The sequence below is a fragment of the Humulus lupulus genome, chromosome 2 (genome assembly GCF_963169125.1).
Source record: "Humulus lupulus chromosome 2, drHumLupu1.1, whole genome shotgun sequence".
Taxonomy (NCBI): Eukaryota; Viridiplantae; Streptophyta; class Magnoliopsida; order Rosales; family Cannabaceae; genus Humulus; species Humulus lupulus.
The window spans coordinates 293424254-293451317 of record NC_084794.1 but is presented as its reverse complement, the minus strand read 5'-3'; the positions used below and the strand labels follow the sequence as shown (position 1 = coordinate 293451317).

The window sequence follows — 27064 nt, the reverse complement described above, 5'->3', positions numbered from 1 at the left end:
CAGGGCTATAACAAATCAGATTTGTATTTTGTAAAAGGTAACAAAATGAGTCAAATTTTGATAAAACATTTTTCAATTCAAATAAAATATCCTCGTATTTTTTAATTAATGAATCCGCGCAATTTTTTTTATATATAAAGCCACGTGTAACCATAATTACTTAAAACCACGTTTCAAAGACAACCCTAACTCCAGTTTATTCTCATTCCTTTCTTCCTTTCTCTTTCACTTTCTTCTTCGCCCGCCATGGACGGGCACCACTGGAGGTGGCCACAGCCACAGTCACAACCATCGCATTCGCAACACCTAAACCCTAATTACTCCATTCAAAACCCTAACAACTTCTACTTTCAAAACCACGCCTTCCAATCCCAGAACGTCCTCCAGCACCAATGGCAGCACACTCCGGCTTTCCCTCCTACATATCCCGTTCAAAACCCTACCTACCCCGTCCAGCAGTTTTCTGCTCCCGCGTTCCAGTTCCACAGCGCCCCTCAGAATCGGGAGAATATGATGGAGAAGGTTGATAACGCCGCAGAGAAGGCTCGCCGCGAGTTTATTGCCGCCGGGGAAAGCGTCTCGTCGTGGAAGGTTGCTCAGGCTGCTGTTTCGGCTCTGAAAATTGATTCTTGGTTATCTCTGGGGTTTAGGATGCAGGAAGTTCCGTCGCTTAATAACATTATACTCGTTGAAGGAAAGGTAATGTATTTCCCGAGAACTCTCGTTTTCTTGTATTATTCCTTGAATTTCGATTGCTTGCAGTGAAAAAGAAGTTTCAAATCGTGTCAATAGAGATGAACTATGGAACTGTTGTTTTCATTAATTTGGTAGAAGTTTCAAATATTTTGTTTTGATAATTTGTACAATTTTCACCCAATTTTCGTATTTTCTATTGGAATTAGATAAATGCATTTATCCATTGCTTTGTTGCCGTGCGGAGAATCACTTCGGTGTATGAATTGGAACAAGCAATCTGCAAGCTTGAAGGCATTAATGAGTTTGATGAGCTGGGATTGGGCCCTTTGGTTCGACACCCTCTTATTGAGCATTATTTCTCGCTGAATTCGGATACCACTAAAGTTTTTAAGATAACGGCTAAAGAGATGATGTCGTTGCTTTTCCAGTACATAGTTAATTATACAAGTAGAGATATTCAGGCTGATGAATTTTTGGATTTTGTTGCTAAGAAACGATCAGTTGCTACGAAGGAAGAGCTTGGCATAAGAATTCAAAGCTTGGGGTGTGTATTATATTCTTTTTTAATAAAGCACATTTACTTTCCTTATTACTTTTTTAGTGTAGCTTCAAGCTCTATCAACCTCGTTCTTTATTTATTTATTTGAACTCAAGATTGTTCTTATCAGGTTTGGGAGAAAGTATGGTTACCACTTTTTTATGCCTGCAACCATACGAACATCATCTTCATCATTATTGTTGTTATTATTTTATAAGATACATTTACACTTACACCATATCACTCACACGAACACTCACCCGTGCAGTTAAAAATGTTATTTCTATATTTTATACCTGGTTGTGAAGTAAATCTCCTTCTAGGCTTTACAAAGAGTTAAGTGGTAGATGGTAGTTTCCCTTTATTTATTTGTATTTTTATAATTGGCTTTTTATTGCAATCGTTGCTAATGTTCTTTCTCAATTTGGAGAATATCTCTTTCATTGGTCATACATATTTTTGCTATATCTGCCGTCGTTGATTGTGATTATTTTTCACATTAACTATTATAAAGTTATTCATGATTTATAGTATATTTATATATGCTTCAGAGTCTTTCTGTTTTTAGTTGTCACAGTTTGTTGTTTTTAGTTTTCTTTATGGAGAATTGAAAAATAGAGATCCTGTCGTTTTTTAACAATTAGTTTCTTGATTGTGGGCAAAAGAAAGAAGCTTTCCTGTGATTATTTCTTATGGAAATTAGACATGCTAAGAATAACATATGAAGTATTGGTGTAGCAAACACGATTTGACTGTAAAGGATTACAATTTCTGTCAGTAGGCTCATTTATCTTGAATTTATCAATTTTGTATTGTGCACTACAAAGTTTGGTCTGATTTGCTTCCCTGTATCTACCAGGGGAATTTTATCAACGTTCAGGCTGACTAATATAAAACTTTAGGTTCTTGAGGGTCTGTCTGCTATATTGTTGTTGTAAAGTCTCTGGTTTGCCTATAAGCAATTATATACATGCATGTTAGCAGAATCTTGGTGTGTGATCTCATCTGAATAAACTTTTCTATAGGCTGCATATATCTTATATCATGAAGGCCAAGAGGTTGGAAAACTCTGCGCTAACGAAACTTCGAAAGTCGGTTAAGATAGATTTTACCAAACAAAACAGACAACTTCTTCGATCCATGCAGAAAAAGGAACTAGATGAACGTTTTAATGCCATTTCTGATCGTGTTGAATCATTTTCTTCTGTACATAAGGATTTTTGTGGCAAGCATACTAAATTTATGTCATCAAGCTCAGAGGATGAATTTAGTGATGGTTGTGTAAATGAAGACGATAGTGACGATGCTACTGACATATCACCGCAATGTCTTAAAAGTTCAGACCGACCAAATAGTTGTCCTTACCCATCTGCAACTGAGGAGATAAAACGGCTAGGGCTGAAAGGTGAAACTAAAGACCACCTGGCTTCAGCTAGTGCCAGCCACAAGCACTGTAAGAGTAATGGAGCAGTTAAAAAAAAAAGAAAATGTGAAGATCTAAAATGCACCAACTCTGAACCTGCTAAATTAAGAAAGATAGATAAGGTAGGACTGGATGTTCTTGTAAATAATGAGAAGAGGCCCAAAGAGAATAGCCATATGAATGAAGATGATTATGAAGCCACTGAAGATGAGTTTACAGTTACCGATGATTCTTTGAGGATGTTCGTTGCAATTTGGAAGGATCGATGTCGAGGTGTTAATGTGGGTCAGGTGCGTTTGAAGTCTTCTTTCATTGCATAAGTTGTCGAGTTTTCACTATCTACTTTAAATACGAGTAATGATATGTGCACCCAAAATATGCACCAAAACAATACACACAGTGACATGTTACCACTTTTTAAAACAGTGGGTCCCAGTTTTAATAAATGTGATTGGCTAGGCTAAACTGCCACGTCACTGTGTGTAATGTTTAGTTGTATATTTTGGGTGCACATATCATTACTCTTTAAATACATATAATATAATGGATACGTGCCTGGTGCTCTTTGCCTTGCTAATGTTTTGGATTAGTAGAAATAACATTTCTGAGCAGTGGGTGTCACTGCTTTTTAAAACAGTGCCACACAGTAACGTGTCAGTGCTTTTTAAAACAGTGGGTCCCAGTTTTAATAAATGTGATTGGTTAGGCTAAACTGCCACGTCACTGTGTGTAATGTTTGGTTGTATATTATGGTGCATATATCATTACTCTTTAAATACATATAATGGATACGTGCCTGGTGCTCTTTGTCTTGCTATTTTTTTGGATTAGTAGAAATAACATTTCTGAGCAGATTTCTCCTGGTTCATGTAGGTTTTAAAACGGATGCTTCGCTTTTATAAAGTTAAAGATCGAAAGAGGATGATATCTATGTATTCATCTTATCCATTCATTGGATTATTAAATGTTGCTGTAAGTTGATGGTGATCAATTATTGCCCCTTTCTTACCACATTTTTTTCATTCACATTTAAGAACATCTATAAACATTCTATATGTTATCTATATGTATAAATATTCAAAACATATACGAAGCTATATATATTTTGCTGTGATTATATAAGAATTTATTTGTTTCAACTGTGACTTTATGACATTGCATGTTGTAATGAGGTTTTCATATTGTAGGTTTCATCTATCAAATTAGGAATGTGGGATAGCATCTATGACACAGTGCAAGCTATTAGTAAATATGAAACACCGAAGCCTCTTATTAATGATAATCTTGAGTATGAAAGCATAAACATTGAACCAAGAAAGGATGTACTAGTGACCAGTGAACCTATGCTGGAGCATGCACAGGGTAAGTATGTTTGCTTTTGAAAGTTGTTTAATACTTGGTATATTGTAGTGAATTATTGTGCATTATGATTTAAAGGGAAAATATGATGAACCACACATTAATGCTAGTCAACGTGAGGTTTATCATCAATTTATAGATTTGAGTTAAGAATTTATAGGTGTCATTTAGATGAATTTTCATCTAATACAGTAATATGACTAATGCCTAAAGTGTGCTAAACCTTATCCAGACATCGTTTTTTTTTTTAAAAAACTTAAACCCTGTTGCAAAAAAGCCCCTTTAACATGTGTTTGAGAGAGGGAGAGGGCAAATGATGTAAGATGAAGGAAGAAAACTTAGGAAGAGAGAGAGGACTAACGGAGAAAATACGGCTTTTTTTGTTGGTGAGTCTTTATACACAGAGAGGGGGAAGGGTGGAGTGGGGAGGGAGAGAATGATGAAGGAAGTAGACATGGAAGAGAGTGGACTAACAGAGAAAATTTGTTTTTTTTTGTGAGTCTCTATACACAACTATTATTCTAATATTTTGAAGAAAGTGATAGAGGGTGGAGAGAGAGGAAGAATTTGATTTTTTACTAAGTGGTGGCGTTTTCACTAGTGAGTTTTCGTATTTGGTATAAAGGTTGTTTGGTTGTTTTGTTGCAAGATTATTGGTTTACTTTACTAGTTGACCAATTAGTCTGGGTATTAAAATAACTTCATGATGAAATTCTGGCCAAATATGACACAGTCGATAGTTTTAATTCAATTGTTGAACTCAGGGGATGCATTTTGCTTTTTTGAGAACACAGGGGTAAGATGAATGTTCATTAAACCTCATAGGAGGTTTATGATATTTCCCCTTATTGTATTCTGTGTATCTATAATTTTTGAGTTTATTCTTATATAATGACAACAAATGCAATAAAGAAAAATGAACCTTTAATCTCTCGTGCGAAACAAGTTCAAAATTGGCAAGGTTTGCATTTTATGAGTACTATAATAGCATGATATTGTTGTCACTTTAGTAATAGTTTCCTCTTTATTTTGTTTGATCTTTTTAAAGCAACTATGTTCATTTAATTGGTCTAAAAAGTATGCGGGACCCAAGGTCATGTTTATCCTTAATAACTTCATAACACAGGCCCCTTTTGGTTGTGTTCATCTCCTTTGTTTGGTTAGATACTAAGGGCCGTTTGGTTGGAAAACTGAGAATTAATATGAATAAAAAAAATTGATAAAAAAATTATTAAATTTTTTTCAAGCTTGCATTATAATGATCTTTCCTCACATTTTCAATTGGAATAGCCATTCCACCAAAATGGTGGAAAAACCATTCCATTGGAATGACATTCCAATGCTCTAAAATGCAATCAAACAAATGAATGAAATGAAAATTGATTATTTTCCATTCCATTACCCCCAATCAAACATTTCTTAAAGTATTGGAATGACTTTTCCACTCCAAAAAATAAATGGAAAGGTCTTTCCAATGGATAATTACAAAAATCATTAATTTTTCTATTCATATTTATTTTATTCTCGTTCCCATTCCCATTCCTTTATTTTCATTACTCCCAACCATATGTACCCTTGTAGTGTCATAGATATCTTGCTTTTTATATTTCCATCTCGAGACTTGTATCCTTTTTATGATGCGTTCAACTACTACAGGTGTTTCAGCTGAAGATATTATCAAGAAAGTTGCTGCTTATGTCAAGCTTGATCATGAAACCCTTAAAAATGATAATTCAATTATTGAGAAAAGATATAGCATTTTGATAAACCTTTCCAAATGTGAGCGTTGGGTTGCAGACCAATTTTGTGTCAAGGAATTTAGATCCCTTGGTTATGGGGATTTTCTACCGTTTTTGGAAAAATATACGTCTCTGCTACCACCAGAGCTGTGCAAGTTCTTAACTGGTGATGTGAGTGAAAAAAGGCCTTTGGAGGTTCGGATGATGCACCAGCAATTGGTATGTTTACTGTCACAAGCTTCAAATAATTTGTGGGAGAATAGAAACATAACCAAGCAGGATATATCTTCACTTCTTATGAGGCAGTTCCCATTTGTCAGTTTCAAAATTGTAGCTAATGGTTCTTTGGAAGATTTTTTAAGCATTGAAATGAAGGATAAAGGCGGTGTGATTTCTAAATCTGTTATATTTTCTGTCACATTATCTACAAGAAATGTTATAGAATCATCAGCCAGTAACAAAAATGACTTATTGAAGAGTACTTTTTCGAGAAATGCTGATGTCCAAGATGTAAGAACTTGTGAATCTGTAACATACAAAGATGCAATTGAAGTCTTACTAAAGGCACCGATGCTGTCAGATTTAAACTTATGGTCACATTGGGACCTTACATTTGCTCCCTCACTTGGTCCTCTTGTGCCATGGTTACTAAATGAAGTCAAAATGGATGAATTGTTGTGCCTGGTGACTAAAGATGGCAAGGTGGTTCGAATTGATCCTTCAGCTACTGTTGATTCATTTTTGGAAGCGGCTATCCAAGGATCCTCTTTTCAAACAGCAGTCAAATTCTTATCTCTGTTCTCAGTCGTCGGAGGAGAAAAACATGTTCCCTTTTCCCTCTTAAAATGCCATGCAAAACATGCATTTAAAGTATTGTGGAATAATTCTCTAGAAAATGTGGAATCAAATAGCTGTGGCTACTCTCTTCTTAAAGAAAAAATCTTTTATGAAGAGAGAATGACTGGAGAAGTTACAACAGTTAATTCTGATAGCAAGTTACAAAATAACTTGACCAAAATGAACATAGCTGTGTCTGCTGTTTCAAGGTTTGTCCTTGATTGTCTTCATTATCTACCCACAGAGATTCGTGCATATGCTGCTGATGTATTCATTTTTGGGATGCAATCTGTCACCAAAGATGCTGCTTCAGCTATCTTATGTGAGTGCAATCTATTAGAGCAACGTCTTATGCTTCATGAAGTAGGTTTAACTCTTGGCATCATGGAGTGGATTAACGATTACCATTCTCTTTCTTCCAGTGATGCTACTGATTTATATCTGCCTGGGGATTCATGCTTGAAAGCAAATGTATTTAATAGAAAATCAGGCTCAGTACATAAGCAAGATGCCATGGAGAAGTTTTCCATGTCTGAAGAAGGGAATATGGATGAATCTGTTACAATTAGAAAAGATGAGCAAAGCAGAAAACATACTCAAGTTTGTGCTGTGGCAAATGATGCAGAAGTGTCTGGTTATGAAAATGGTAGTTGTGGCTCACTGCAAATTTCTGAACTTAATGAATATGAAGATGCAACTCTTGTCATTGAATCTATCAGGAAAGATGAATTTGGCCTGGATTCAAGCCTTTCAAACGTGGAGAATGGCATGCTAAAGAAGCAGCATGCTCGCTTAGGGAGAGCATTGCATTGTCTTTCGCAGGAATTATATTCTCAGGATTCACATTTTCTTCTTGAGCTGGTAAGGACATTCCAATTTCTTTGAAAAATGTATTTGTCTATTATCAGAATGTGTAATTAATTGAAAATTAAGCCAGTACGGAAGGTATTTAGCTGTTATATTTTATGTATGTGCTCTATAGAAGAGGTTTACAATTCTATAATTGTGTTACCCTGCTTTATCTTATAAATCATTGGTTTTGGTCTCTTTTTTTAATATGCAAATTGGGCGCTTCCTTGCCTCTTATATAGTGCTTTGTTAGTTTGAATACTCAATCCTTTTTTTTTTAATTCTCACACGTTTTATTGTTTGTTTGTTTGTGTTGTTTGCTTGTTTTGTAAAAAGAGAGAAGAAATTTGTGTATTCTTTTCTCTTGAATTAGAGGGTTTATGCACATATCTAAACCAAACACTAGACTATCTTATTAGGGGTGAATAAAGTACTGTAGATATTCCTGGTAATTATAATCCAAGACTCTCAATATGATATTCTGTACAACTTCCCCTTGCCTTGGAGTGGTCTGGTTGGGAAAAAATATGTGAAATGTTAGGGGCTGTTTGTTATATGGGGAAGTGTTGGGATGGGTGGTCATTTGAAGTGTACCCCATGTTTGGTGCCATTTTTTAGGTGGGAAAGTGGTGGGTCTCACAGAGTTTTAGTGGTAATGTGAATTCTTGTGAAAGGGTGAGTTTTAGATTAACCCACATGTGAACCCTTGCCACACATTCCCATGACACCCAAAACTTATAACAAACACCCTTAATAGTTACCCATTTATAATTGTGGTTAAATTATTTAAAAAGTTATTCTACCTGACATTTGTCCTGATAAGTTAATTAATATGTTCACAATAAATGTTACATGGATTCTGGTCAATCTTACATGTATGTATGCTATGCAAGAAAGGCATAAATGTGACTTCGGAAAGAATTTACCAATTTGACCATCCCTGGGAACAGATGTGCAGGATATTTCAAATTACAGGTTTTTGAATTGTAATGATTAGGTATAAAATCTTCATTGATACAGAATTTTGGGGAGATTTCTGTAATTATCTCTACTTAAGTCTGCACAATTCTATCAACTTAGGACTTGTTGGATGAACAAGAGTTGAAGGGTTTTTTTTAAAGACTGCTGTGAGTATTACAAGGTTGATTGGAATTTGGAAGGAATTGAGTCCGGGTTTTTTTACGGCTATTGATGGGTCAATTTGGCGTAAATATGTGATTTCTTGTTCTAGTTTCTGCCATTTTCTCTTTGTAGGAGGTCTTCTCATCTGCTTTTGTACTCTAATTTTTCCCTCCTATTTTTTTTCACGTTTGTTTATGTCAATAATATCTGATTTTCTTTTCTTGTTTATTTTGTGTTCTGTTTCATTTCTTTTATAATATCTATTTTCTTATTGATTTCATAACAACTCGTCTATTCGAATCTGCTTGTGTACAAGTCCACAATTTTTCTCTTCTTTTAAATACATTTCATTGTTCATTATTGTTGCAGGTTCAGAATGCTGATGACAATATCTACCCTGAAAACGTGGAGCCGACTCTGACATTTATTCTTCAGGATTCAGGTATTATTGTTTTAAACAATGAGCGTGGTTTCTCTGCACAGAATATTAGAGCATTATGTGATGTTGGAAGTTCAACAAAGAAAGGCTCAAATGCTGGATATATAGGACAGAAGGGTATTGGTTTTAAATCAGTATTTCGGGTATGTTGAGAAAACACTCTCTTTCTTTTCCTTTTCACACATAAAACCTCAAAATGGTTGCTTGACAGTTTGCTTGCCACTCCCCTACATTTACTTTAGGCTTTATAACATTACAAAATTGAGTGAATTTTTCTATTGCTTCAAGGTCTAGTTCTTTTGTATCGAGATTTCATTCCATGATTCATCAAAGATACCATGGAAGTGTTACTAGGTGTCTGTTTTTTTTAAATAATAATTTATCATTTTGTCATTTAAAGTTGTATTTCTTACCCATTGATAATACCAGTTATCAAACAAGTGAAGAAGAAAAAATTCATACTAAATAAGATTTAATCATTTCTTATCTGAAGTATATATAATTTTTCAACAGCATATCAAATGTGTTTTTATTGTGTGTTTATTGATTTTTCGCTTAGTTATCATAAATGAGATTAAATCTTACGGTTGTACTTTAAAAATTATATAATACAATATTTTTTTTTAAACAAGTTGCACAATAATTTTTTTAAGGACTGGTACTGAAGTTTAGATGCCTCTGAAAACCATATTGTTTAATAGTTGTCTAGTTGCTCTGAAGACCATTTGATAGTTGGAGTACATTTGGCTGCTTCTAGATTTTAGAAAAGTGAAGCTTTGTATTATAATATTTCACCTGAATTGCAAGATTTTTGGTCACAAGCCAGATAAGGGAATTAATTCCAGTGTCTAATATGTCAACTGTCTAGTTTGGTGAATTGTAGTTCATACTCTATTGATCAAAAGCTCTTGCTAATATTTGAAAATTCTTTGCAGATTACAGATGCTCCAGAGATTCATTCCAATGGCTTTCATGTCAAGTTTGATATAAGTGAGGGCCAGATTGGTTTTGTTTTGCCAACATCCATACCTCCTTGTGACCTTAACCTGATTAGTAGGCTGGCATCTAGTGGCAGTGATCAATTAGATTTTAACTATTGTAGCACTTGCATTGTGCTTCCTTTTAGATCAAGATTATCTGAAGGAACTGTGGTGAAAAACATTATAACAATGTTTTCCGATCTTCATCCATCCTTGTTACTTTTTCTTCACCGCCTCCAGTGTATAAAGTTTAGAAACTTGCTTGATGACTCGTTGATTGTCATGAGGAAAGAAATTATGGGCCATGGTATTGTTAATGTCTCACATGGAAATGAGAAAATGACGTGGTTTGTTGTGTCACAGAAATTACAGGCAGATTTTATTCGTTCTGATGTACAAATGACAGAGATTTCAGTAGCATTTACACTGCAGGAATCAAATGATGGCGGTTATAGTCCACTCCTTAGCCAACAGCCTGTATTTGCATTTCTTCCCCTCAGAACTTATGGCCTGAAATTTATACTTCAGGGTGATTTTGTCCTTCCATCATCTAGAGAAGAAGTGGATGGGAATAGTCCATGGAACCAGTGGTTATTGTCAGAGTTTCCAGGATTGTTTGTTGAAGCAGAGAGATCTTTTTGCAATCTTCCATGTTTTAAAGATAATCCAGGCAAAGCTATATCAGCTTTTATGAGCTTTGTTCCTCTTATTGGGGAGGTGCATGGCTTCTTTTCCAGTCTTCCGCGAATGATTGTTTTCAGATTGCGCGTGTCAAATTGTTTACTTTTGGAAGGCGGTAGTGAATGGGTTCCACCATGTAAGGTTTTAAGAGGCTGGAACGACGAAGCTCGTTCTATTCTTCCTGCTGATTTGCTTTATGAACACCTTGGCCTTGGTTTCTTAGATAAAAATATTATTCTATCAGATCCCCTTGCTAGGGCTCTAGGTGTTGAAGAGTACGGACCCAAAATTCTAGTTCAATTTATGTCATCCTTGTGTTGCACAGAAAATGGCCTCAAATCAATGGGCTTGACCTGGTTGTCGTCTTATTTAATTGAACTGTATACCATGTCAGTGCATTCTGGGCGTTCTGTACTAGATTCTGAAGAAGATTTGGATTGGATAGATAACCTTCGAAATATTTCATTTATTCCACTTTCAAATGGTATGTATACTGCAGTATCTGATGGTACAATTTGGCTGCATTTTGATGCCTCAAGCTCTGGTGTTGATGGTGAGTATGGCATTGAGTCCTTTCCAAATCTATATGCTAGACTTCGAATCGTCAATCCAGCCTTCCTAACTGCATCATCTGCTGATAGTTCACATACTGATGTGACCGTATCTGACAAACTTTCCATGATGCTTTATAAAATTGGTGTACAACGAATGTCGGCACATGAAATCATCAAGTTGCATATCCTTCCAGCAATATCTGATGAAACTATTATAGATAAGGACAAGAATTTGATGACAGAATATGTTTGTTTTGTAATGTCCCACCTAAATTTTGGCTGCCCTGATTGCCTTGTTGAAAGGGACTACATAATTTCGCAGTTGCAAAATACAGCTTGTATTTTGACAAATTACGGATTTAAACAACCTTCCAAAGAGTCAATTCATTTTAATGAAGAATTTGGAAATCCTGTCGATGTAAATAAGTTGGTTGAAGATGTCGATATAAAATGGCACGAGGTGGATGTCTCCTATTTGAAGCATCCAATAACCAAAACACTTCCATCTGGACTAATCAAGTGGAGGGAGTTTTTCCAGGGAATTGGAGTCACAGATTTTGTCAAAGTCCTCCAGGTTGAGAAGAGTGTTGCAGATATACCTCAAGCTCTATTCAAGTATTTCATGTCGGAAGGAGAATTAATTTCCCATGAATCGATTGTTAAAGATTGGGAATCTCATGAATTGGTGAAATTATTATCCCTGTTATCCACTGGTAGCAACAGAAAAAATTGTGAATATCTCTTGGCAGTTCTTGATAAATTATGGGATTCTTGCTTTACTGACAAAGTGACAGGTTACTGCACCACCAAATCTGTTCTAGATGGTAAGCCTTTTAAGTCTACCTTTATAAGCACCATCACTGATGTGCAATGGGTTATATCAACCATGGATGATAAGCTTCACTATCCAAAAGATTTGTATTATGACTGCGAAGCAGTGCGCTCAGTTCTTGGCACATGTGCTCCATATGCTTGCCCAAAGGTTAGTTGGATGCATGCTTCTTCCTTCATGATTTGGGTTATTACTTATATATTCTAGCACAGTACTATCTGCTAGCTGTAGATTTTTTTGGATATTGTTTGTGCTATCTGCTAGCTGTAGATTTTTAATTTTCTTTCTTTGCCCATATAACTTTTTTGCTTGTTCTTTTATTTGGTGACCCGACTGAAGATGAGAATAATGTGAAATGAAGATCACTGCATAATTCCTCTCAAACAAAAAAAGAAAAAGAAAAGAAAGAATCACCGCATGATCAACTTAGTCAATGTTTATATGATCGCATAATAATTTTTTTTAATTGTGATGAGAATTTCCAAACAATATTCTAAATTCAGATGAGATTTTAGGAACATTTTGCAATTTCTTTACAATCGTGTAATAATTTGTGGAGCATTTTTCCTTTTCTGATAACAGGGTTCTGAAATTTTATTGTTGGATTTTTTTGTTTTATGTCTTATTAACAATCTTGTATTCGAAGATGGATTTTGATAGAGAAACTCGTAATTTTTGTAAACGAACATGTATGTTAAGCCTCTATAATTGCATTTGCATACCCATCTTGTGCAATTTATTTCTGTAACGATCATATATTTTTACTTAAAACAGGTGAAAAGCGAGAAGTTGGTTAGTGATATTGGGTTTAAGACTAAGGTTACCCTTGAAGACGTTCTTAAAATGTTAGAAGAATGGAGGTTAAAGTCCCCCTTCATGGTCAGGTATTGCTATATCTTTCATGTTTAAATTTGTTTTTTATATGAAAAAAATATAGGATATCATACTTTGTTCAAATTGTTAATTTCACCTGTGTAAAGAGCTTCGGCATCACTTGTTGTCTCTGTTAATTTTTCTATGGTGTACTTTAAATATCCACCATGTAGTAAAAGGATTGTCAAGATATACAACATACGGTATGGAAGGTTATTGTTATTATTTCACTGGCTTAATTTGCTATTGATTGAACTTGGTCTATCTAAATTGAGGCCTTTATCAATGTTCTTCATGAGATTGTCATCCTAGACGATTCTTGTTTCTTTGATCTATATTTTTAACTTCCCCCTTGCTTTGCTGTTAAAGTTAAAGGATATTTCCTCTTTCTCTTCAGATTTTTTTTTAATTTTTTATGAAAGATAATATGAAATATCTTTGGAACTCTGCATTACAATTAGTTACCTTCTTGTTCAACCAGCTTTCAGGCTTGCATTCTATTATTTATAATGTAATTTCCATGTATAGATTTTGGCCTTTCAGTGACACTTTTACATTTTTGCTTGCTAGCATAACACAAATGTCCAAATTGTATAATTTCATTTGGCATGAAGTAGCTGTTTCGAAGAAACTGGCAAAGCAACTCCACTCTGAACCTTGCATATTTGTTCCATACACGTCTGGTTCAAGGCATGAGGATGTAGTATCTGGTGTATTTTTGTCTCCTGGTGACGTATTTTGGCATGATCCAACTGGAGCTATGGAGCTAATGAAAGAAATGCTTCCTCAATGCACCTTAAGCAGTATGGCTTCTGTTCCTTTAAACAAAACGTTGTGCAATATCTATCCTGGCCTTCATGAGTTTTTTGTTGATGTGTGTGGAGTGCATGAGAAACCTCCTCTTCCTTCATACCTTCAGATTTTGCAGCAGTTATCCAGTGTCAAGTTGCCTCATCAAGCTGCTAAAACAGTAAGTTAAAATCTCAGCATTATTAATTTTGGTTAATGCGGGCTCTGCTGCAACCTTAGTTTTCTGCTCATGTCTCAGGTTTTTCAAGTTCTTTTAATGTGGAGTGATGGACTAAAATCAGGATTGATTACGAACGAAGTTGCTTACATGAAGGATTCTCTTAAAAAGGTGGAATGTACAATTCTTCCCACCATACAAGATAAGTGGGTTTCCCTTCATCATTCTTTTGGCTTTGTGTGCTGGTGTGATGATAAGAAATTAAAAAAGCATTTTAAGAATTTGGACGGGATTGACTTTTTAAACTTTGGTAAGCTGAGCAAGGATGATAAAGAAATGCTGCAAACAAAAGTATCTGTCCTCATGAGAGATTTAGGAATTCCTGCTCTTTCAGAGGTATTAAATTTCTCTCATTTAAATATTTATCTTTTGGCACTGAAGAGATATTGCAATACTTGGTGAAGATTTTATTCCCTCAGATGGTATTTTTATATATTAGCAATCGCGGCTTCCAATTTTTTTGGTTTCAACTGTTTCAGATCTGCTTTTTCTTAGTTTTGTCCAAACAATGTATGTAATAGCTCCAATTGTGTTATACATATTTGCTGTTTCTGTTAGGATCCCACTTTGATCAAGTATGAATGTGGATGGTGGTTTATAACTAATTGGACACCCTTTTGAGAGTGAGTTCTAGTGGGAACCGAGTTGTGGAAGAGGCAAGTTGAGAAAATCCTAGAGTGGGCTGTTGTGGATGTGATCAGTCCAAAACAGTGGTGTGGTGTTTGGATCCCACATCAACTAAGTATGAGATTGGTTGGTGGTTTATAGCCATTAGGGTACACACCTCTCAAAGGCTAGTCTTTTGGGTGGAACTTACATCCAAGTAGTTGTAACTGTTTCACCAATGAGAAGAGCATAAATTCTGGAACATTCTCAAATAATTGAATGTTGTAAACAACACATAGATGAGATGTCTAGTGTCTTTTTCTAAAATGTGATATTTTATTAATTTCATTATTTGAAACTTCTAGTACTTGTGTCTTCATTACTCGGACAAAGTACCTAGGATAAACTTTAAAGGCACGGGGACACATTGGGTAGTGGGATTAGTGGGGGAAGGAGAGTTTTAAAAATAAATAAGTGAAAAAAACACAGAATTAAGTGCTATTTGAATGTGCATGAAAAGATCTTTATATTAGCCTGTATTTTTAACTGCTCTTTCTGTTTCTATAAGAGAGGAAGTGAATTTTTTCTTGAGTTTAGAAAGTATATTTCCTTGCAAATGATTATTAAATTGTTAACACCAGAAGAAATGTGTTTGCATGCTACTACCTGTTGTGACTTCAAAAAATATATCTTGTTGACTTTTCATCTTCTAATTTTTTTTTATTATGTATGCAGGTTGTAAGTCGGGAAGCAATATATCATGGTATTGCAAACTCCAGCTTCAAAGCTTCATTGGTAAACTGGGCTCTTCCATATGCTCAGCGTTATTTGTCTGCTTTGCACGCAGATAAATATTCTCAATTTAAGCAGTCTGGTTATGATATTGTAAACAAGCTACAAGTAGTAGTTGTTGAACAACTATTTTACAGGAATGTTATAAAGAGTTGTGGCAGTACATCAGAGAAGCGGGTTCAGTCTGACTGTCTTCTGCAGGTTTGTCGTACTTTTTTCTTTCGTAATGTGTGGATCAATATCCAACTGCTTTATTGAAAAACTTGAAACTTGTAAAAGCTAGATGACAAAAGGCTGAAACTTCTGCATAATGTTAAACCGCAAGATTTTGCAGAAGACAAATACGGGCTACATTGGGAATTAATTATAGTTCGAGTATAAGTGTTATACAGCGGGCTACTAGAAGGAATTGGTAAATTATCTTTGTTAGATGCAGGAGTTTCATGCGTGTAAACTACAACATCCTTTCCTTTAAGAAAGGAGGAGAGCTTTTTTTTCTTCTTCTTTTCGACAAATGCCTTTTGAAACATGCTCCAAGTCCAGGATCTTTTTCTTTTACCATAATGATTGATCATTGGCATTGGACATGAACTTATTGCCTCTATATCTTATTCATATAACACCTTCTTTCCTCATTTTTACAGGGTGATATTTTGTATTCAACCCCAGAATCAGATGCTCATGCTTTATTTTTGGAGCTTACTCGTTTATTTTTTGATGGAAATCCTGAACTGCACATGGCAAATTTCCTTCACATGATCACAACCATGGCAGAATCAGGTTCCAGCGAGGATCAAACAGAATTTTTTATTTTGAATAGCCAAAAGATCCCAAAGCTTCCTGTCGGAGAGTCTGTTTGGTCCCTTGTATCTGTACCTACATTGCCAGAGAGTGATAAAATAGTTGATTCAGAATCTGGTTCAAAGCTTACAAGAAAAGCACCAATTACATCAAACTGGCCACCTGTGAATTGGAAAAATGCACCTGGTTTTGATTATGCTCGTGCTAATGGTTTCAAAACACAGGCATCAATTGCACAGCCCAGTTGTGACTCACCGAAGGATAGTTGTCAAAACGTTGACCAAATATGTAATGAAATTCCGATGTTAGCTGAGAATGGTTGGACCAACGAAGACGATTTGGCAGCAACATCAGCAGCTTTAATTTTTCCCGATTTCAGCAGTTTAGAACATTGTGGCAATGTTTATAATCAAACCGATTCTGGTATGACTGGAGAATTTGATCTAGGGTCACACAAATTGGGTTCTTCTCAATTTTTTAGGAGAGATCAGATAAGAATTGGTACACCCAATGCCCAAGGAATGTTGACTGGGAGGCTTGGCGAGCAACTTGCTTTTAATTACTTCGTTGAGAAAGCTGGTAAACATGCTGTGAGGTGGGTTAATGAACACAATGAAACGGGTTTACCTTACGACCTGGTTGTTGGTGAAGAGTTTATTGAAGTTAAAGCAACCGTATCTCCTCGGAAAAACTGGCTCAAGATAACAATGAATGAGTGGAAGTTTGCAATAGATAAAGGCGATGCTTTCAGTATCGCACATGTAGTTATATTGGAAAATAACGTTGGTAAGGTTTCAGTGTTTAAGAATCCAGTAAAACTGCTTCATCAAGGGAAGCTCCATCTGGTTGTTGTGATGCCTACAGACCAAGAACTCTAAGTGGTGCTCAGAAGTAGCCATTCGCTCCAAATCGGGAGGAGGTGGTTCGATGGGGGAACGGTATGTTCCACACTCGCTTTCTGTTTTCATCTCCGAGCACCAACTGCTAATTTAACCATATTTGGCTCAGGTTAACTGTAGAGGAAATGTAACATTCTTGGAATCAACCACTGGTGAGTAGTATTGTTGAAAAGCTATGGCACTGTTAGATTTCCATTTACGAAACCTCTACCAGGACTGTTAAATCCCACACAAGGCTCTCGTTTGATACCATCTCAGGATTGATTATTTAATTGGTGGCCAGTCAAATTTTTCAAGAGTTGTAACTTTAGATATTGTCTTCGGCAATGTGTATATATGTTTTTATGGTTTTTTATTATTTGTTTTTTTTGTTCCTTTAGTTAGCTTATTATTAAGGCAAAGAATAAGTTGCCTTGAGATTTGGAATTCTTCGTTTCTTTTTTCCTTGGTAGGCATTTGTAAATTTCTCTCACCGAGATATAGAAAAAAGGTTATAGCTCAAATGAAATTACAATACCATTTATCTGAATGGGCATTAATATTATTTAATTAATGTTATGTGGAAAATGTGTGATGCATTAATGTAGTTTACAAATAACTCTGTTTATAACCATCAATTTGGTAAAATTACTTTTCTGAGTCCTAATATTAAATTACATCAATTGATTTGTGTTCCTATGTTTCATTCTAATTCGCTTAATTGCTAGAATTAACTTTGTTTACAGCCATCAATTTTGTAAATTATTACTTTTGTGTGAGTCCTAATGTTAAATTACATCAAATGCTTTTTGCCACACTATATAGTATTAAGTAGCAATTGATAAATACTACTCATTTTATTATTAAGTTGATCGTAGACACATAAGCAGTTTAATTAAATTATCAACCAATTGTAAATGTACGATGATGCAACTTACTCTATTTTGCTATATTTTAAAGTTCTTTGGAGATTTTATGTTGTAAATATAAAGTAGAAAAAGGGGTATAATTCGTACTTCAATTATAAATTTTGGTAAAACTTAAATGAATACTCTAAAATGGATATACAACTTTAGTTATGTTGGTATATCAACGAAGCCCAGTTCTGAAACTTATTGGGCTGGCCCATTAAAAGCAATTGGGCTTGCTCAAATATCAAAAAAAGAAGAACCCTACTGAACTCGGCTCCATCACAGAATCCCAACTCCTCACTCTCTCTCTCTCTCTCTCTGCCTCAACAATGGCGTCCTCTCGTTCTCTGTCCCAAATCTCTAAAACGGTGCGTTTCTTCTCCACGAGCAGCGCCCCAAAGCCGTCGCACCACAATCATCACAGTAAGAACCACACGTACTTGGAGCCCAACTCCTACATCGGAAGCTGGGAGGCTCCAAAAAACCCCAAGGAGGCCGAGAAAAGGCTAGCTCAGCTCCGCAGGGACTACGCTAAACAAGTCAAGGAGGTCCGCAAGGAGTACATTAAGGAGGTCGAGCTCATGAGGCTCGACAAGCTTCGCAAGGACGAAGCCCACAAGGAGGCCCTCAGGCTCCAAACCGAGGAACGCAAGAGACTTAAAGCTGAGGCTGCAAAGGCTCGAGCTCAGGAGCGCCAGGTCGCCGAGCAGGAGTTCCGCCAAACCCTGGTATGTTCTCTCTCTAATGTATTTTCAATGTGATGTATTTGTTCGAATGCTTAGGTTTGCAATTTTACTAGTTTTAATTCACAATGTGAGAAAGAACAGATTTTGTTTGATTTTCCGAGACAATTTTGTGGGAATTTAGAGTACACTTAGATTTTCATTTTCGATTATTATGGAAGTAAGTTGAACTGTTTCGGAACTATTCTATAGGAAAAACTCGATTATGAATAACATACTAAGAAAACGTCAAATTCATCTACTTTAGCTTATATTGATGCACTAAAGCGATGAAATTCAAAAGGATATCCTTTCGTTGTAGTAAAGGTGTCAAAGTCAATTCAAACTAGATTGATTTAAGGAGAATGCAAGTGAGATTTGAATGTTTATCAAAATGCTAACCTGGGTTTCAAATTATAGGAAATGTTAGAGGTTCTCCATCATTTTTGTTTTTCCATGGATGCTTTAAAATCTTGTAGTGTGGTAGTTCAGTAAACAATACTTGTTCTGGGTTGTATGTTGAGTTGCAATTAGGTGAAAAGCATATGCCCAAAATATGGTGAAGTAAAGCATTGTCCTTTGATAAATATTAAGGTTTGGAGTCAGATGAATGCAGCTTACGTTGTAGTGTTGCTAAAGTTTATGTTGTGAAGCTTGTTCAGTGTTTTGTTACCATAAAGTTGTGCCTAAAACATTTTCCTCCATGCGTGTGCAAATTAGAAGTCTTCAATTATACGATTTCGGTATAAAATTTGGGGTTTTTTGTTTGCATTGTACCCGGATGAGCTATGAGATTTTCTCAGAAACTTAGGCTTATGGTTTGCTTCTTTATAGTGTAGAATTTGATCCCTCGTGAGGTAAGCTTGTAGCTTGTATGATATTCTTTATTTTATTTTATTTTATTTATCGACAAAAAAGGATTGATGATCCAATCTAGAATATGAGTTCGAAAAGTGAGTTTGCATAATTTCTGGCTTATGATATTTGTGTGAAATTGTTAAAAGATTCAAATCCATGTTTGTTTGGTAATATCACTAAATTCTATTAGTAAATGTCATAGTATTCATCTTATAATCAACTATACGTGTAAAAGATATTTTAAAGTTGTATTCGGTGAATTTTTTTTTCTCTTATTGTTGATCCTGTGACATCTCTGAGTCTGACATCCTTTGATGTTTGTAGTTGAAAGAAAGAGCAGAGAAGCTTGAGAATTGGAGGATGAAAGAGAAACTTAGAGAAGAAAAGAAGAAAGAGAAGAATGAGCTGTTACGCCGAAAGAGTTCCCTATGGGTTGACCAATCTGGATTGGAGAAGAAAATACTTGAAGCAATTGTTGACACAACACCCTTATGATATAATAACAAATGTAAATTTTTATCAGAGCCACACTTTGTTTCTTTTGGAATTGATAACAGAAAATTCATAAATGAAAGCAGTCACACATTTTGGCCGTTGTTTTGTAGGTACATGGAAAAATCTGAGGATGCCCTTAGAAAGTACTTGATGGCCACAACGATTTTTTTAAATCGATATAGCAGCTAGAGAAGAGATGAATTACCATTGCATGTGTGGAATGCCATTTCAGCTTTAATATTTTATAGGTTGAAGTAGAAAAAACTATAGCTATTTCCTTTAATCCGTTGCTAATATAATGCAACCTTTTGTGTTGTTTAATCTTGTCAAAATGGTGGCCATGTTTTGCTTGCCTCTTCCTTGTAAGTGGATTGGTTCGAATTTAAGAAATAAGTGAAAAAATTTAAGATCAAAACAGTTACTTTCAAAGGAACTTGTACTGACAAAAATTCAACAATAATCCAAATGGAAATAACTGCCACCATATAGCTTTTGATGGATCTTTAGTCAAAGTGATCAGCTAAAGAAAACTAACATTTGGTGGATGAGGATCACAGTCTACTATCAAAAAGATCCTTTCTCCAAATCTAGATAACCCCTTTCCTCTCATTTGTTTGATAAAAAACACTAGTTCTGTGATATAAGATGTTAAGATTATCATATCCATTTCCAAACTATCATTAACATCCATCAAGTAAAACGAAGCAAAGAATTATAATGCTGGCCTTGAAAAAACAATCCACCTACTTCAAAATATGGAGTGGGAGTGAAGAGTAGTAGAAAGAAAAATAAAGAAAGCTTCTTTTCCTGCACTGCAAACTCACTAACTGAGTCTTTTCTTTTGTTTTTGGACAAGATTCACTTACTGGGTCTTTGGTTTCTGTACCTTGACAAAAGGAAGAAAACCCAAGCACTGGACTACTTTTGGATTCCAACCCAGTTGCTGGGCACGACAGAACATCAAGAAAGTGTTGGCAAAATAAGAATTAAAACCCATCAAGACATGCCACAGAGCATGACCCTGTGGGTTAAGGTACCAATAAGAGATGTTCTTGCAGAAAAAACGATCGAAGAGCCAACAAAAACTCCCTATGGATATGGTGCCCAAATACAGCTTTGCGAGCCACTTTGCGTGTGCATCAGTTGTGTGTATGTAGTACTTGTACATCCGAGGGATGCAGAGAAGACACAGGATCATGTAATGCACCTTGAAGCCAATTCCAAAGCGGACCAGTGAATGGAAAACAGCAAATGCAGCACCGTACAGAAACAGGAAGGTGGGCATTGTGCTCCGGTAATGCCAATCTGGCGAGTAGAGGATGTAGATATATAACAGCATTTCCCATACCATTGGAGTTTCATCCCCTTGCTGCTGTCTGAAAATAGAGAAAGTAGGCAGACATTATATTCCACGGCTACCATTTATTTCAACCATAAGAAAGATTTTGGGCGCAAGCCCTTCAATATGCAACACATAAATGCTGGAAACTGAATTGATACACACATCTACTTCCAAAGCTTCATCAGTAGTCAAAACAGCACCAAAAAAAAAAAAGAGTTCACAAGAAAAACAAGTAGATAAAATTAGATGATCGGTGATTTGAAATCTCAAAAAGATTTCGGGCTTGAAAAATGTTCGCGGAAGAGAGCAGACAATATATTTTCCTTCCCATTACCTTGTCAAACTGACATCTTTGATATTTAATCTACCAGACAAACCCTATTATTATGCCTTTTTCTGCTTAATATATGGTGAAATATAAAATAGGTTCTAGTCACAAGGTTTATCACACTAATTACGAGTTGGTTTCTAAGTACAGAACACTAACTTCTAGTTTGCAGGTATGACTTATTTTTCTTCCAGATAATGGAAGAGGAAGCACACTTCCTTCAGTCTTTTATGTACAAATTAGAGAGACATTTCAAATAGACTGATGGCAGAGCACCTGCATATTTAAGTTATTAAGAAAAATGAGGATCGTAATGTCTGAGCTCTGAAAATGCATTTGGTAGATACAGAGACATGAAGAGTTAAAAACAGACTAACAAAAGGCATAATTTGGCTATCGAGCCAATCAACCTCCCTCTTCAAATCAATCATTGAACAATGTGACGAAAGAAGCCTTAAATTGTTAGATACAAATAAAATTTAAGAGGCTAGGGACTTGGAAGAAGAGTTCCTATCTGCATACTAGGGATAAGGGGAAAAGCAAACTTTCAACTTTCAAATTAAGAATGGCTGCAGTACTTCAAGACAAAATGTAGGAACTAATTAAGCCCGTATTACATGGTCGATGGTCAAGGTTAGGATATTTAAAAAACAAAAAAGAAAACAAAGAAGATACTTACACACGCTGCAAAGTGGCATGGTACACCATGCTCCCAATGGCAAGTGTCATATTAGATAGGTGAAGAACACTAAACCTCTTCTCAAAACGCTGTCTAAGAGCATTTATAAGACCAAAGAGTGCCAAAACAACGCATGGGATGTTTGATATGGTGTTGAAAAACTCTGCGACATAAGAAGAATGTGTATAGTTTCTCTCACACCAATCAGTGGATGTTACAGGGCCCCAAAAGCTAGAAACTTCATCTGCCATTTTTAAATGATTACAGCCAGGGCCTATTACTCACTTAAGGGACCTCTTCACTCAAGATGTTGAGTTCATAAACCTGCAAATTTGAGTATTGTAAGTATAATAGAATGAAAAAGGAAGGAGCTAAAGAACCATTAAATGCTCCAAATGGGGGAGAATCAATGTCCCTCCATTATCATCAAAAGAGAGAAGAAAACAAATGACAGGAATGCTTGTTTAAAAAGCATCCCCAAGTACAAGGAAAAAGAAATGCGAACTCTTCTCAAGGCACATTGAGTTATATGTTTCAGTCATAAATAAACACAGGGTAAAGAAAAACACAAGTGTAGAATTCTACAAAGATGAACGATCAGAAACACCAAAATCACCTTAGTTTATTTTCATACTAGAGTTTCATAAAGACTTGGAACCAGGGTAAATTTTTTCCAATTGAACGTGTTCAGGCAGCAAAATCGATTATAACGCTCTTACTGAGTCTCTTCTTAGTCTTACTCAAGGAGTGAGGAAACAAATAGAATAACACAACACTGAAACAAATAGCTTTTGCGAAATAAGCACTTGCCCATATAGTGCAACTCAAAGCAATATATTACACGAACTCAAATTTTCAGAAACAAAATTCTGGGATATAATTTCTAGAAATTTGTAACTACTTTCCATGCTTAAATAACTGAAATCAATGCAATATTTGGGGTACCCAAATAAGAACCTAACATTCACTAAAAACTCCAATAATCAACAGAGAAAACAAAATTCATGATGCAAATTAAATGGCACATCAGGCTTAGCAACAGTAAACCTAATTGGGTGGAACACACAACACACACACACACACATATATATATATATACATCATAAATTATTGGAAGCAATTCTTCCAAATACAAATTCACAAGAAACCTAAATCAATCAATGTTGAAACATCAAAACCTCTTTCTCAATAGCGACGCCGAGATAAGAAAGTGGATGGAAATCGACATCAAGAAAATCTAACCTTTGCCCACTGAGATAGAGAGATCTACACACTCGTTCAAAAATCCTTGCCCAATTGCTTCTGGCTTTTCCCCCTTTCTCTCTCTACTTTCTCTCTCTAGGTTATTTTTTTTTATTTCCCCTAAAGTGGTGACGAATTGAGTTTTCAGATTTTGGGAGAATGAATTAGGGACGCCGAGAGTGGCGCGTGGGAATTAATACGTAGCGTGAGTGAACGACGTGGACCGTTCGATTAAGGAGATACGGACGGTTGAGATTGAAAGAGACGTGGATTATGGGATTCTCATGGAGTTGCTTTAGTGTTGGGGACGATGTGGTTTCCGCAACGCGTCGCGGTGCGCGTGTTCCCACGCTCAGGTCGGCTCAAGCTCGTTTGATGCCTTCACGTCGTTACACGTGTTGAAAGAACAGATTCTTGCTTCGTGGAAGGGTCTCTAGGCGCGTCTATCTTTATTCTAACTAATAATAATTTATTCACTCTCGAATATTCTTCTTTTTCTTTAATAATTAATTATTCTTTTGAAAATATTTTGCCAAAAATAAAATTATTGTTGAAAATATTAAACTTTATTTTTAAATATTATGCTTGCTAGTGTGGTGTTGTGGACTATATTTTTGTTGGATTGCATGGTGATTTACATAGGAATATACCACTTTGTATATGATAATTTGGTATAAAATCAATAATTGATAAAAAAAATTGATATCAATTTTGATCAAAATTAATTTAAATGAAATTGTAAATTTTTAACTTAATTACTTGATTTTTTTTGGAGTCTTATTCAAATTAATTTGGACTAAAATTAAAAGAAAGAAGATGAATGACGTTTGAGACGATTCCTTCGCTTTGCCATTCACATATATTTTCTCGATCAAAATTTCAAAACCTCGTGGTTTCTAGAGGGATTTTTTTTTTTTGGAACTTAAGTTGCTCAAATTGAGTCTTTGGTGTATTTTATACAAGTTTTATTGTCTAAATTTTGAATGACAACTCTATCTCATATTAGTGGCTTAATTTTTTAGCTACTCGTATTTTCACTTTGCAAGTCCTTGTGTGGACTTTGCATGGATATAATCAATCCACTTCTTAGTATATTTTTTATTCAATTTTAAGGTGAGTCAATAAGTTATTAAAAAATAAAGTAAATTGCGGTTAAAATATCTAATTTTTTTTTTAAAATGTTGCACTTTTATACTTAATTTTTTTTCAACGGTAAATATATTCAATGTCTTCCAAATGTTGTACTTTTATACTCAAAAAAAAATTAGCGGTAAATATACTCAATGTTTTTAAAATATTGCAATTTTATACCTATTTTTTTACTGCTAAAAATAAAATATTAGGAATAAAAATGCAACATTTTAAAAATATTAAGTACTTTAGCCACAATTTTAAAGTTTTAGTAACTACAGAGAGAGTGTTTATATTAATTAAAGGTGCGATTAGAAAGTAATTAGATGTGATTAATGAGAATTATCACGTAATTACATTATAATTATGTAATTGGAGGTGATTAAAAGAGTCTCAATCATACCTTACAATTTTCAAATGGAGCATTAGAATTGGTGTAATTATTTTGAAAAACAAATTACTTTGTAATTATTAACTAAATTGTCAAAAATGGCAATGAAAACTCAAATGTAATTACTATACGATATCCGAACACATCATATATTTTAAAACATAGTCTAATTACTTGGATGTATAATTATTAGGTTAGTAATTACAAAACCATAGTAATTTTCAAATACGCCCAAAAATACAATGGTGACAATGTGATCAAATATTTTAGCAAACCATATACAAATAAACTCACATAATGTTGTTTCAAATAATATTGCAAGTTGCAACACACCACACATATGTTTATGTTATTATTATTTTTTTATAATTTTCATTTACACCACAAATAAAAACTAATTAATGACTATGCTTTTAGACATTCTTGATTGTTTTATTGTGTTGCAACTTATTTATTAATTATGTTTTAATTTTTATTCTTTCTAAATTTATTTTGTAGTACAATTTATATTTGGTTGTCATTTGCCAACAACTAATTTAGATCAATTTAGGTTTTGGATCAATTTAATACAACTTTACATATAAAATCAACCTAAAATAATTTCTTAAAAGATGAACAAAATGTATACCACAATATATTACCATTTAAAGTATAAATTGGGAGATTTAGATTGAGAAATTCAAAATACATGATTTGATTAATATCTCTTTAAACAATACCATGATTTGATTTAGCTTAGTTACTCAATAAAAAAATTATTTTATTTTATGATTTTATTTAAAATAACCTTAAATTTTAAAAAAAAAAAAAAAAAAAAAACTTATGAAAACATTCAAATTTTCTCCTCCATCCCTGCCAAGTTTTTTTGTAAAATTATATTACTTCGAAATATTATTTATAAAAATATAATTCATAATCCTACAAGTCATTATATTTACATGAACATTTTTTATGACTACTTATTAGGATAATGAGTGATTACAATAATCTTAATAGTTGTTCGATGTAAAATTGAGAATGTTATTTTACTCATTTCACATTCTCAATAGACACCACCTCTAAAAATTATGCTTGAATTTTTAAACATTTGGTTTCTTTGTTTTTAGGAGACCTAGATTGACAAAAAAAATGTGTAACTTAAATAAACATGGACTCTTGCCCAACTTTCAAATTAATTATCTCCAAAGAACTCAAATTGGAGTTTGAAAAGTTTGAGAATCTTGTTTTGTATACAAAAATATTATTGAAGTTAAAGATTCTCATTAGAGTATGATTTTGTTCTAGGTATTGAAGAAAGTGAATTATTAGAGTGATTTAATTTAAAGACAAAAAAATAGAATTTTAATTGATTAAAATTGAGGTGTGCTTATTAAGCCTAAAACTTTATAAATAGATTTAATGATTTAAAATATTATATTTTAGTCATTTTAATAACTTAATCTGCTATATGATATTAATTCAAAGAGAACTCTTTGTTGTTTGATAGTTGAAATTGGTTACAAAAATATGAAATCAGTTGTCCCCACAAATGGGGTTCATAACCATTATCTATAGAGATTTTAAGTTGGGATGAGCTCTTTTTTCCCAATCTCGTCATGGGATACAAAAGTGGATATTATCGCAACCTTATCTTTGTTCAAAGTTTGCCGAGCGTGCTTATGTACCCCGTGACAGCAAACACTCGATTTTAAAGTAGGACCTAGCAATATTTATGAGGTATACATTTTTTTTTTATGATCGAGAAATATATATTTTTCCCATAAAAAAATATTTAATGACAATAATAAAAAATTTCTTAAAAATATTCACAATTAAAAAAATATATACAAAAAGATTTGGAAAAGAAAAGGTTTCAAAATTCCTAAAATTGAATGAACAATGGACCTTGAATTTTTTCGACACCAATCGGTCTTCCTCCTTCTTCATTGTTTTTGACTTT

General features: G+C 34.4%; 3 protein-coding genes across 5 annotated transcripts; 2 read left to right on the top strand and 1 right to left on the bottom strand.

Moving 5' to 3' along the window:
• Positions 1-194: 194 nt before the first annotated feature.
• LOC133819834 (protein NO VEIN) lies at positions 195-17605 on the top strand. 2 transcript variants are annotated; one of them, XR_009886462.1, is made up of 14 exons: positions 195-699; positions 903-1240; positions 2260-2947; positions 3531-3629; positions 3845-4019; positions 5673-7453; positions 8933-9145; positions 9938-12199; positions 12824-12933; positions 13493-13892; positions 13971-14285; positions 15291-15548; positions 15992-17086; positions 17157-17605. XR_009886462.1 is itself a non-coding variant. In XM_062253189.1 (13 exons), the coding sequence occupies exons 1-13, from the start codon at positions 247-249 to the stop codon at positions 17024-17026; spliced, it is 8127 nt and encodes a 2708-aa protein (XP_062109173.1). In that variant the 5' UTR covers positions 195-246; the 3' UTR covers positions 17027-17605. The 2 variants fall into 2 exon arrangements, 1 of the variants encoding a protein (XP_062109173.1); XM_062253189.1 differs by having other exon boundaries at positions 15992-17605.
• A 616-nt stretch (positions 17606-18221) lies between these two features.
• Positions 18222-20427, top strand: LOC133819833 (uncharacterized). The gene is made up of 3 exons (XM_062253188.1): positions 18222-18665; positions 19842-20025; positions 20123-20427. Exons 1-2 carry the CDS (start codon positions 18267-18269, stop codon positions 20010-20012), a joined length of 570 nt encoding a protein of 189 aa, XP_062109172.1. The 5' UTR covers positions 18222-18266; the 3' UTR covers positions 20013-20025; positions 20123-20427.
• Positions 20428-20430: 3 nt separating this feature from the next.
• LOC133819832 (alkaline ceramidase) lies at positions 20431-23760 on the bottom strand. Of its 2 annotated transcripts, none has more exons than XM_062253186.1 (3): positions 23604-23760; positions 22362-22685; positions 20431-21388 (listed from the first exon to the last, which is right to left on the bottom strand). In XM_062253186.1, the coding sequence occupies exons 2-3, from the start codon at positions 22610-22612 to the stop codon at positions 20875-20877; spliced, it is 765 nt and encodes a 254-aa protein (XP_062109170.1). In that variant the 5' UTR covers positions 22613-22685; positions 23604-23760; the 3' UTR covers positions 20431-20874. The 2 variants fall into 2 exon arrangements, with proteins under 2 accessions (XP_062109170.1, XP_062109171.1); XM_062253187.1 differs by lacking the exon at positions 23604-23760 and adding an exon at positions 22978-23387.
• Positions 23761-27064: the final 3304 nt, after the last annotated feature.